A 13,386-nucleotide genomic window follows, 5' to 3' on the forward strand; every position below is an offset into this window, starting at 1 on the left:
CCATTACTTTTTTTACTGACAAACCAAAAAATTACTGACAGAGAATATTAGGCTCCTGCAGACACTTTCTCCAATTTTCTGCCCATACTTCCATAGGGATGTCAGATAGAAAGCTGGAGAGAGTGTCCATGGAATATGAGTGCGCTGATCAAGGGGTGAGGGTTGGGGTGTTACACCCTAAATACAAGTGCAGCATGTAACCTACACACATACATTACTACATGCCGCATACATACACTCACCAACCACTTTATTAGGTACACCTGTTCACTTGCTTAGTAACACAAATTGCTAATCAGCCAATCACATGGCAGCCGCTCAATGCATTGTGAAGACCACTTGCTGGAGTTCAAAGCGAGCATCAGAATGGGGAAGAAAGGGAATTTAAGTGATTTTGAACGTGGCATGGTTGTTGGTGCCAAAAACGGGCTGGTCTGAGTATTTCAAAAACTGCTGACCTACAGGGATTTTCACTCACAACCATCTTTAGGGATTACAGATAAATATCCATTAAATGGCAGTTGTGTAAATGAAAATGCCTTGTTGATATCAGAGGAGAATGAGCAGACTGGCACCAAGTCTATAGATGTCCACAATTGAAGCAATCCAGGTGACAAGCAGCAATCTCATTCGCAATGTTCATTGATAGTAACCAGTACTGGGACAAGGCCATCCAGCATCCAGGGCAAAAGATGCCAAACTGGTTCTTGCCTTTGCGTCCTGAGCTAAAACTAGCTATGTAATCACAGAGCAGAAAGGAGAGGATTAATTAGACTGACAGGAGCTACATTTAAACTATAATGCAATAAGGAGGTTCACCTACTAATATACTGAAAGGTGACTACTACACACATACAGTAGCACAGACCTAGCTATCTGGCACTGTGCATGTGAGATAATAACAATAGGACAAAGATAAGTCTGTCGCAAGGATTTAGATACACACCCAAGAAGGTATAAGCATCTGCTGGTAAACTAATAGAACATAGGAACACCTGCCTAATAGTCTCTGCTTCTGGTCTGGGTAAAAATTCGGCAGCAGTAGCAGCTCAATGTGACTCATTTCTCGGTCTCTCTCCATTTCCTCCTTCTGGGGTTTCTAAAGTCAGCCTCTAAAGACAGGAAGTGATGTACATAAATGTATCTTCAGGTTAGGGTGTCTCTAAGCGAGACTTTCTAGATGAGATAGCCAGATTGATAAAGAAAGGTGCATTTATTACACTGCAGTGGAGATAATATAGCATAAAAAAGTTTACCACATGTGATATGAACTAAGGTTATACAAAATATATATCTGTCTCTTAAGCTTTAAACTATTACATATATAGATATAGTCCGGGCGTGATCATACAGAAATTCAGGCGTGGTTATACGGTTTTGATCCAATCAGATCTTCATATGCTTAACAGCAAACTCAGAGTTAAGTGCAGGTTAATAGCACATGATCAGTCCAAAATAGACAGTTGCTGGTTCAAACTGGTTTGACCATTAGATGCTTTTCTTATCCTTAAAGGAGGAAGTTGGCATTTTCCAGCTGGCTAGGTTTGCATCTCAGACATACACGTCAAATTACATTTCCTGAGAAGAAAAAAATAGAACTGTAATAAAAACTTATACATATTAGAACATTAATTATCAGATCCCTATATTTCTACTCAAATAATCTCTGTAAACATTAACTGCTTTAAGACTGCCCTACGCAGATATATTGTGGCAGGGCGGCTTTTCTGCACTGGATCCCGTACCTAGTACATGATATCCACTTCCGAACAGGGGGTGTGTGCGAGCGCCCCCCAGCTGTGCTGTCATTCGGCACAGCACAAGCCGATCAGTGGGTCCAGGACAATGATTGATAACTGGGACCTGCTGATTGGCTCATTGAATCACAGAACAGTGCCCGGAGTTGGTAAACAACACTGTACACAGAGTATATATATATTTAGCAGATGCTATAACTTTCATGCAAACCAATTAATATTACTCTTATTGGGATTTTTCTTTTGGTATGGGTAAAAAATACAGCAGCCCCTCAGTGACCCAGTTCTCTGTGTCTCTCTCTCTCCACTTCCTCCTTCTGGGGTTTCTAGAGTCAGCCTCCAGAGACAGGAAGTGATGTATATGAGTTATCACTGTGAACATTAACCACTTGCCGACCAGCCACTGTAGATATACGGTGGCAGGGCGGCACTCACAGGCAAAACCACGTTTTAAAACGCGGTTCTGCAAAACAGGTAGGGGGCGCACGCGAGGCGCGTGCACGCCCTACCTGTCCCGCGGGTGTCATCAGCGGGTCCCAGCCGCCGGGTCACGGCCAGTGATTACCAGCTTTTTGGCCGTGATGAGCTGTGATTACTGACAGATAACACGGCTGCATTGTTTACACACAGCCTTGTTATCTGTCAGTTGCTCAGCTCGTGACAAGCTGCAGAGGGTTTCTCTGCCTCGATCAGCTCCCCCCTCCCTCCCCCCCCTCCAGCACACACCCCCTCCCCCTAGTAAAACACTCCCCTCACACAGTGAACACTAAAAATGTTAACCCCTTCCTCCCCATTGCCATTAGTACAGTTTCAGTGGTTTTTTTTTTCACTGATCACTGTATTGGTGTCACTGGGGATGTCAGTGACCCCAAGTCAGTTCCCCCCCAGTGTCAAAATGTCCGCCACAGTCCCGCAGTCCCGCCATAAGTCGCTCGTCGCCGTCATATGTCGCTGATCGCCACCATTATTAGTATAAATAAAATAAAAAATCCCAGTATCTTTCCCGCCATTTGTAAACGCTATAACTTTCATGTAAACCAATTAATTTACACGTATTGGGATTTTTTTTTAGCAGAGACATGTCGCAGAATGCATTTTGGATGAAATTTGTGCCAAAATTTGATTTTTTAATTTTTTTTACTGGACATGTTTTATAGCAAAAAGTCCAAAATATTGTTGTTTTGTCTCAAAATTGTCAGCCTTTTTTTTTATAGCGCAAAAAATTAAAAACGCACAGGCGATCAAATACCACCGAAAGAAAGCTCAATTTGTGGAAAAAAAAGGATGTAAATTTAATTTGGGTGCAGTGTTGCATGACCGCGCAATCGTCAGTTAAAGTAACGCAGCGCCATAACACAAACCTCTTCTGTAACCGCTTCCTTACCACCCTACAGCAGAAATACTGCTACAGGGCGGCATGGGTACGCAAAATCACATATATATATATACGTAATTCGCGCTCCCGTGGTTTTCACACCCCTCCCAGATAGCGTCATATTGCCCGACAGTACACCAGTCATCACATTTAACCCCTTGATTGCCAGGAGCACGCCCATGTACAATAAACCTCCATTGCTAGTATAGTGTCTGAATGGGTCAATATCTTTGATCAGGTCAGCACTATACCAGCATTCACATTAGTATAGCGTCCGCAAAACCGCAGCGTTAGCGGGATCAGCCCCTGCACCTGCCAACACCTGCGTTAAGCCCCTACGCTTACCCCCCCCTTCTCCCCCAGCAAGTGCAGTGTCAGTAGATCACTGTCACTTGATTCATTGCACACAAAACCGCAGTGTTCCCAGAATCAGGCCTGATCTCTGTTAGCACTTGTCGGTAAATTGATGACTCTCATATGCAGCAGAGTGCCAGTACTAGTGCCGCTCTACCTTTTGGTGAACTGGTGAGTACCAGCGGTCTAGTACATCTTGGTCTTTCACATACCTCCTTGATTTTTGGAGCTGTTTTTCACGGAATATCTGTATGCGTTGATTGTGGATCAAAGCAGTCTATATGCACAACAATTTTATCGCCGCCAACCCAAATTCAAACCTTGCCAGACCATTCGCATGGAAACTCATTACGGTTTTCAAATTTAAATTTTTTTTGGGCCTAACCCTCAACATGGGCATTACTAAAAGAAATGAATTGCGGTTGTATTGGTCCGCAGACCCCATTCATCATATGCCGTGTTCTCTGCTGCCATGGCCAGGCATAGATATGAGAGTATAATGTGTTTTATGCATTTCAGCGACAATACACTCTGTCATCCTCGGGGTAACCCTGAATTTGACCGGCTCCACAAAATTCAGCCCCTCGCAAATCACCTTACCCTAAAGTTTGCAGATGCCTATACTCCCCAGCAAAACATCTGCGTTGATGAGTCCCTTATTATTTTTTCTGGCCGCCTTGCATTCAAACAATTTCTCCCCTGCAAGCGTGCCAGATATGGGGTCAAGAAGTAGAAGACCTGTGAGAGGACAACAGGCTATACTTATAAGTTTTGGATTTACGAGGGAAAAGATAGTCACATGGAGCCCCCCGGATGCCCAGACTACATGGGGAGCAGTTTGGGACTTGGTGTCATCATTTCTCCATACGGGGTACCACTTATACGTGGACAATTTTTATTCAAGCGTGCCACTATTTAGACATTTATTCAATCTTGGAACTGGCACTTGTGGCAAAGTGTGACCTAATGTGTGCCCACCATTAGAAGTGGGTGGATGCAGGGCGGTATATTCTAATGGTGGGCATACCACACACTTTTTCTGGCAGATATTTCTTCTCATTTTTTCATTCAGTCCACAGGCTGCATACAAAAAAAAAAAAAAGAACATAGCATATATACCCAACAAGGACCAGCGACGTACTGGTACATCACTGGATTTGAATGGTTATACCAGGATGATGCCTACAGCTGCAGGCATCATCCTGGTATCGTTTTTTTCAGCCGGTGATCGACTTTCATGTAAAAGCAATCCTAGTGGCTAATTAGCTGCAAGATTGCTTTTACAAGCAGTGGAAGATTATGTCCCCCCTCCCCCGCTGCCTTCCACGGCCTTCTCGGGCAGTTTCGTGCCATCGGGGGAACCTGAGAATGCAGCCAGTGTTTCTGCCAGCTGACCATAGAGCTGATTGGACACCAGAATGATGCCAATCATCTCTATAGTCTAAGAATTCGGAAGCTACAAGCATTTCATCACTTCAGTTTCGCAGGATATAAACAGCGCCATTTGTAAATTGGGAAAGCATCTGATCACACCGATTTTGGTTTGATTAGATAATGTAAGAGCAGAGGAGATATCTAGAGTCTGATAGACTCCAGATTTCTCAAAAAAGAATATGTGACAATGCCCATTGAAGTTATAGGGGTTATTTACATTCCCTGTTATAGCATTAAAAGTGATTAAAAAAAAAAAATGAATGGTACAATGTAAAAATAATTTAAAAAAAATCAAAATAACTATAAAAAAAAAAAAAAATTGCCCCTCCCATGTGTGCACACCTGTGTGCACAAGCCTTGACTCTGTGCCGTTATGTAAACAGAGGTTGAACCATGCATGTGAGGTATTGCCGTGAACGTCAGATCAAGGGCAGTAATTCTAACAGTAGACCTCCTCTGTAAATCTAAAATGGTGGCTTTTAAAGGCTATTAAAGCGCTGCCTATGGATATTAAAAATGTTTGCAGTTTGTCGCCATTGAACGTGGCATGCGCAGTTTTAAAGCATGTCATGTTTGGTATCTATTTACTCGGCATACCATTATCTTTCATGTTTTAACAAATAATTGGCCAATATATTGTGTTTTTGTGCATTAAAAGTAAAAAAAGTGTATTTTTTTTTAAAAATTGCATTTGAAAAATCGCTGCGCGAGTACTATGTGCCATAAAAAATTGTAGTACCCACCATTTTATTCACTAGGGTGCCTGCTTTAAAAAAATATATAATGTTTGGGGGTTTAAATTAATTTCCTAGCAAAAAATACTGATTGTTTTCATGTGAACAAAAAGGCTTGGTCTTCAGGTGTTTAGAAGAGTGAATGAAGTGTGGCATAAACTTCTAATGCTGGGCATAAAACGCCCCCACCCCCCAAAATGACCCCTTTTTGGAAAGTAGTCACCCCAAACTATTTGCTAAGAGGAATGTTGAATCAATAGAAGAATTTATTTTTTTACCACAAGTTTTTGGAAAATGACAAAAATAATTTTTTTTTTTTTTTTTTACACAAAATTGTCACTTAAATTATTTACTGCTCACACATGCCATGGTTATATGTGGAATTACTCCCCAAAATACATTTTGCTACTTCTTCTAAGTATGGGGGTACCACATGTGAGAGACGTTTTGGCAGTCTAGCCAAGTACAGGACCCCAAAATCCAATAAGCACCTTCAGGCTTTTAAAGGGCTTTATTTCCTCATTACACTTCCAGACTACCTATCACAGTTTCGGAGGCCCTGAAATGCCAGGATAGCACCTAACCCCCCCAAATTACCCCTTTTTGGAAAGTAGACACCCCAAGGAATTTGATAAGAGGCATGGTACGTATTTTGCAGATCTCATTTGTTGCCACAAGTTTTTGGAAAATGAAGAAAAAAAACAAAAACATTTTTTTTATATTTCAAAACCTTGTGAGAAAAAATGAGATCTGCAAAATACTCACCATGCCTCTTTTTAAATTCCTTGGGGTGTTTACTTTCCAGAAAGGGGTCATTTGGGGGGGTTTGGGGCTATCCTGGCATGTCAGGGCCTTCGAAACTGTGATAGGTAGTGAGGAAGTGTCCACCGAAAGAAAGCTCTATTTGTGTGAAAAAAAGGACGTAAATTTCGTTTAGGTGCAGCATTGCATGACCGCACAATTATCAGTTGAATTAGTGCAGCGCCAAGTAGCAAAAAGAGGCCTGGTCATTAAGGGGGGTAAATCCTCTGGAGCTCAAGTGGTTAAGCAGCAGAGCCACTTACAGACAGTAGAGGGCAGAAGATCCCTACATAACCACTTACTGGGCACCCTACAGCAGTTTTACAGCTACAGGGCGGCCGGTGTGTGCAAAATCATATATATTTTTTTTTTTTTTAATTGTTTTTATAGTTGATTACATAGAAACCAATCACCAAATCTGCTGCTATAGTTCTATTATTATAGTTTGTACCTCCCAGAACTCATGCAGCTCGCCGAAGAAAAGCAGTGTCTTTTTTTGCCCTCTCACATGCCTGCATGTGCCGCCTCATCTGCCGACAGAAGAGTTCTGTCCACCACTGCAGCTAGAGAAGGTCGCTTACCACACTCCCAGAAAGCAATGTGGGATGTGATGATGTCATCGGTTGCCAGGAGGCGGGCGGATTGCCCGCGGAGCTTCTCAAGTGCTGGTGACATCTGCATGCGTTTTTTACTCAGAAGGCCGGCACCGCTGTAAAGAAGGAAGGAAACATTGCTGGTGGTGAGAAAAATCTATTTTACATAGACTGGGGGATATTTTGCCAATTTTCCTGCGGCACCCCTTGGGAAATCCTTGCGGCACCCTGGTTGAGAAATGCTTCCCTAGACTGCGCTCTCGATTTGGACTACAAAAACACCTTCCTTTCTCCTCATCTCATTATATAAGCTGTGCCATTCAAAGAAGATAGCTTGGAAAGCCAATAACATTGTTTGAGATGATATGGGTTTTAACCATTCTGTATCTAAAACTATTAAAAAAAATGTATTTTTATATTAAGATCCTTCTCCTTATACAGCGATTTAGTAAAATATTGCAGCACTGTTATGTTGATATATTTGGGAAAGTACCTAATCCTGGTTTTACCTTTTTGAACATCTTTTTTCTATTTTAGATTTCATGATGTCAGCCCCTGCATATGAAGATGTACCTCCTTGCTATGAGACTCTAATGAGCAGCACTCCATCCTCTGTCCCAGTGTCCAATGTGCCTGTGGCGTCTTTCTTTCAGAATGTCAGTCCTCCGTCCAACGTCTACTATGTCCCTCCTACAACCCAGACATGGAGTGGACCCACTGTGGCACCACAATGGCATCTGTCCGCCATCGTACCACAAAATATGGACCCATCTTTACCATTTTTCCAAACATTTCTGAAGGGTAAACCAAAGGCTCTGGGAGTAAGTATTAAAGGTGACCGTACAGCAGACAGATAAGTCATACAACAAGGCCAGAAACGTGAGAACCACATCTAAAAAAAAAAAAAAAAAAAAAGTGTATCTGTCCTTTTACAACGGATAATATGATGTATAGGGGAGAGTAGAGATGAAGAACAGGTAGATACAGGACCCACAGCAAACCTGTTTCTCAGTAATAAATGTATTAAAAGAAGTTTGGATTTTTTCTTTCCCCCAAATTATACTTACCTAGGTGGGTGCAACATTGGCCTGATGCTGCATCTATCCCCCGGCAGCTCTAAGGGTGAGAACTCAACGATCACATGACCGCTAATCGCTGAGTTCTCATTGCTGCTCTGAGCAGAGAGCAGCGACTCAGTCACTGCTCTGCTCTGCCCCCCAGAGCTCACTGGAGCACTGGACTGTGGAGAGAGAGGGATCGACTGGCTCAAGGTCTCAGCGGCTCTCAGAGAGGCTGAGCCAGGTTCCGCTCCAGACTCTGTGGTGAATCCAACTCTGGACAGACTAAATATATAGACTCTTGTAGAGAATTTGCAATGGGAGGAGTTTTTATACAAGAGTCTGTCTATGTATTTAGTATTTAAATCTGTTTGTCCTGAGTTGTTTTTTAGCTATGATTAAGGCTTCTTACTGAAACGTGTAGGCTGCTGTATTTGCACACTGTACCCTTTAATCAATAAAGTACATATATCCAAAGGATGAGTCGCTTAAAGCTGAAAATGCTTTAAAAAAAAAAAAAAACAATCCTGCCCGAAGTATACTGACCAGGACCATTGTCCATGACCTTTGACCCTGAACTTGATCCTAACACTAACCCTGGCACTGACGTAGGTCTATCCTGGATCAGCCAATTTTTTCTTATTTGATTTTTTTACATGCACATTTCTTTACATAGCTTCCACTCTACAAAGGATGGAGAGATACAATGTACCTCTCTCTCCTTTCAGTTTACACACGGGTGGGCTGGGCTGCACAGTGACAGATCACTGTGATAGCCAATCAAAGGCTATCACAGTGATCAGGTGACCCGGAACAGGGAGTCCCGGGTCCCGATCATTTGTATGGGACCCGGGGCTCCTGCTGAGAACCTATTTTCTGTGCTGGGAGCATGCTGTGCAGCGCAATCCCAGCAAAAAGACAGATACACATACACTATATGGCCAAAAGTATTGGGCTTGCCCTCCAAATCATTGCATTCAGGTCTTCCAATCACCTCCATGGCCACAGGGGTATAAAATCATCACCTAGGCATGCAGACTGCTTCTACAAACATTTGTGAAAGAATGGGTCGCTCTCAGGAGCTCAGTGAATCCAAGTGTGGTACCGTGATAGGTTGCTACCTGTGCAATAAGTCCATCCGTGACATTTCCTTGCTACTAAATATTTCACAGTCAACTGTTGGTGGCTGAGTTGCTGTTGTTCCCAGTTGCTTCCACTTTATTATAATCCCACCAAGTGGTAGGCCACGTACAATGACAGAGTGGGGTCAGCGCATGCTGAAGCACACAGTGCACAGAAGTCGCCAACTGTCTGCAGAGCTAAAGACCTGCAAACTTCATGTGACCTTCAGATTAGCACAACAAAAGTGCATAGAGAGCTTCATGGAATGGGTTTCCATGGCCGAGCAGCTGCATTCAAGCCTTACATCGCCAGGTGCAATGCAAAGTGTCGGATGACGTGGTGTAAAGCATGCTGCCACTGGACTCTAGAGCAGTGGATATGTGTTCCCTGGAGGGACAAATCACGCTTCTCTGGCAATCTGATGGATATGTCTGGGTTTGGTGGTTGCCAGAAGAACCGTACTTGCCTGACTGCATTGTGCCAAGTGTAAAGTTTGGTGGAGGGGGGATTATGGTTTGGGGTTGTTTTTCAGGGGTTGGGCTTGGCCCCCTAGTTCCAGTGAAGGGAACTCTTAAGGCATCAGCATACCGAGACATTTTGGACAATTTCATACTCCCAACTTTGTGGGAAGAGTTTGGGGATGGCCCTTTCCTGTTCCAACATGACTGCACACCAGTGCACAAAGCAAGGTCCATAAAGATGAGGGAGTTTGGGGTGGAGGAACTTGACTGGCCAGCACAGAGTCCTGACCTCAACCCCATAGAACACCTTTGGGATGAATTAGAGAAGAGACTGCGAGCCAGGCCTTCTCGTCCGAGATCAGTGCCTGACCTCACAAATGTGCTTCTGGAGGAACGGTCAAACCTTCCCATAGACACCATCCTAAACCTTGTGGACAGCCTTCCCAGAAGAGTTGAAGCTGTTAGAGCTGCAAAGGGCGGGGCCAAGTCAATATTGAACCCTATGGACTAAGGCTGGGGGCCATTAAAGTTCATGTGCGTGTAAAGGCAGGCCTCCCAATACTTTTGGCAATATAGTGTAATGCGGCCCATATATATGCGTACTGTTGGCGGGAAGTGGTAACTGACCAGACTAAGCACAAGAGCACAGTGTGGTCAGTTCTCTAGCTATGCTGGGAACTCAGCTTGCTCTCCTCGACTGATCAGTCTTGTCCTGACAACCCCCCCTGTATAGCCATTCATTGGGAAGATCAGTGTGCTGCTTTTTCTCCTCCATCAACTATCTAAGTTCCCTATGCAGCTGAGCATGTGATCACTTATAAAAAAAAAAAAAAGGGGGAAAAATGTATTTATAATTTTTTTAATATACAGTATCTATAAACAAATGTTTTGTCTTTCATTTCCATTTTAAACTGAATGTGTTGTTGGAAGGTGACGTTTTACATATTTTAAAGTGGTCACAATGAATATTTTCTTTCCCAAGTCTCAATGTGTGCCTTGCAAGAACAGTACAGGAGGAATTCCAGAAAATCACATGTGAAACCAATGACCACAGGTGGCAGCATATCAATTAACAGTTTTAAAGGGTGGTAACTCCCATTTTGTGCAAAAAAAATAGCAAATAAAAAAATATTATAATGTATACATTTGTTGAAAAAGCCAGTTTGTAATTTGATATTAAAAATAATTTTTCCTTTTCAACCTGCAGCTCTGTAAAATGCAATTCAATATGGCAACTTGGAGGCATTCTGTATACAAATGTAATTTCCTGCTTGTGTGATTGGCTCACTGATTTTCCCAGAAGTCTGCACTAAGATACAGGTCGGCTTTTGTGCATCCCTTGCAACAAAAATGTCATTTTTTGGTGAGATACTCCCAAAGGGAAATCTCATCTAAAGGGATGCCGACCCTGCCACTTTCCTCAGTAGAGCCCTGCAGGTGCAGCAGCTGATAATTATGAAGTCACTCCCTTTCACGTTCATTTTGTACATACAGACGCAAACAGCTATTTCTTCAGAATTACAAAAGGTAGGAATCTGCAACAAGGTTTGAACATAAGGTGTAAGGCGCCGCTTAAAACTGAACCCAGGGCTGATAAAATGTGTTCGATTATGTCGCCTCAACCAGTGCCTTTCCAGCCAGCTCCCCCCTGCTGACACTTTTTACCCCACCCACTGTGACAAAGCCCTGTGGATGGGGTGAAACGCGTCAGTGATTGTGGCTGGAGAGGCACTGGCTACGGCCACATAATTAACATATTTTACAAGCACTGGGTTCAGTTTAGAGTGGGGTCTTTCGATTAGTTCGAGCTAGACCCTCCCCAATTCTTCTATATTCCCTCAGTCAGTGTTAGCAACTTTCCTAAGCCCTGTCTCTGCAAAGTGTCTCTTTACACTTAAAAAGACTGGAATTAGCTGAAGTAAAATTGTGTTTGATTCAACTACTGTATCTTAATGAAGAGTTAAGCTGCCTGTGGATAATGCCAAGTCAGAAGGTGACCATACTGTCCGGACAGACTAGGTCTAAAGAGGTATGTCAATGAATAAAAGCATCACTTCAAAACAGAGCAATTAGTTCTGATAAAAAGAGACTCAAAAATGTGTCAAGGTTACTTGAAGGATGTGCTGTTTGACTGCACAATGCCATAATACACCATACATTTGCTAGGGATTGGTTTATAAGCAGAGTGAAAAGGCATAGGCTCACACTGGGTGGATAGAAAACAAAGGATTTCACAGCAACACTTACCAGCCAGTCTGCAAAACAACCAATTTGGCCCTGGCACTGGGTAGCTATAAGACTGTACAGTGGTTCTACCAAATGTCACATGAATGACAAATGGTTCTCTGACGTTTGGTATGAAAAAAAATGAGAAAAAGTTCTTTGGGGAACTTGAACTTTACTGGAAAGAATCCCCATCAGGGTTGATTAATCAGCTGGGCAAATCTATTAATTTATCTCTAGCAGACCATTAGATATCAATGGCACTTAGCAGAGTATTGTACAAATGCAGCTGCAAACTAATTAAACCTCGTTCTTTTCTCCTTCAGATTGTGGTCCTTGTGGCAGCCATCCTGGAGATTGGCCTCGGCATTGTGTTGGCCATCACCCACTTAGCTATCACGCTTATAAGTGGAACTCCTTTTTGGGGACCTGTGTTTGTAAGTAACAATTTGTTGTTGGTGTTGTATTCCACTTCCACCAAAACAGCAACGGCCTACAATACCACCTATTGTCCAGTCACAGCTAAGCATCCACCAGTGTAGCAGGGGAGGGTTTGAATCAATTGAGATGATTTTGCTTGTGTCCCCATTGGAGAGTTCTCCCTCCCTGTCCTGGTGACCACTGTCATTTCATCTTTACAGGAACTGGGGTTTAATCTTTCTCAATAGGATCAAAGACAAATAGAATAACCTGAGAAAAACCTTTTCCTATGCTATCCAAAAAGACATTTGGCTGGAGTTCCACTTAAGATGGTCATAAGCGAAAATTTGCCATTTATGCACAACTGTTCCAGCAGATTAAGCCCTTGTTGTGTCATGAGTCCTGATAAAAGCTACCAATCCATGTTGGAAGGCTTTGCTTTTATGTCTCTTACAGTTTGATATCTGTATTGACAAAACCTTGAACAATTGGTGGGTTGGTTGCCGGTGCACAATAGAAGGGTCTGGTGCACAGCTGTCAAACTATGGCCCTCCAGCTGTTGAGAAACTACAAGTCCCATCATGCCTATGCCTTTGGGAGGCATGCTTTTAATGGTCAGCCTTGCAATGCCTCAAGGGCCAGTTTGACACCACTGGTCTAGTGCAACCTCTCAACATCATAACCCTTGAGGAACCCTATAAATAATGTTCAGATCTTATGGAACCCCTGCTAAAACCAATGGGGCTCAGTGGAAAAAATATGTCTTACATTGGTGACCAATGCCATGCCACTGGTCTAGTGCAACCTCTCAACATCATAACCCTTGATGAACCCTATAAATAATGTTCAGATCTTATGGAACCCCTGCTAAAACCAATGGGGCTCAGTGGAAAAAATATGTCTTACATTGGTGACCAATGCCATGCCACTGGTCTAGTGCAACCTCTCAACATCATAACCCTTGATGAACCCTATAAATAATGTTCAGATCTTATGGAACCCCTGCTAAAACCAATGGGGCTCAGTGGAACAAATACATCTTACATTGGTGACC

At 42.9% G+C, this 13,386-nt stretch overlaps 1 protein-coding gene across 4 annotated transcripts in view; it reads left to right on the plus strand.

Moving 5' to 3' along the window:
- Positions 1-13,386, plus strand: part of LOC149453972 (membrane-spanning 4-domains subfamily A member 8-like) — a 66,288-nt gene that overhangs the window by 20,130 nt on the left and 32,772 nt on the right. For all 4 annotated transcript variants that reach the window (XM_089687983.1, XM_089687986.1, XM_089687985.1 and 1 more), the window contains exons 2-3: positions 7,586-7,869; positions 12,239-12,349. In XM_089687983.1, the coding sequence (XP_089544109.1) occupies positions 7,591-7,869; positions 12,239-12,349 (390 nt within the window). In that variant the 5' untranslated portion in view covers positions 7,586-7,590. The remainder of the gene's footprint in view (positions 1-7,585; positions 7,870-12,238; positions 12,350-13,386) is intronic.

The sequence above is a fragment of the Staurois parvus genome, unplaced genomic scaffold (genome assembly GCF_062004578.1).
Source record: "Staurois parvus isolate SC_StPar_1 unplaced genomic scaffold, SC_StPar_1.0 ptg000443l, whole genome shotgun sequence".
Taxonomy (NCBI): Eukaryota; Metazoa; Chordata; class Amphibia; order Anura; family Ranidae; genus Staurois; species Staurois parvus.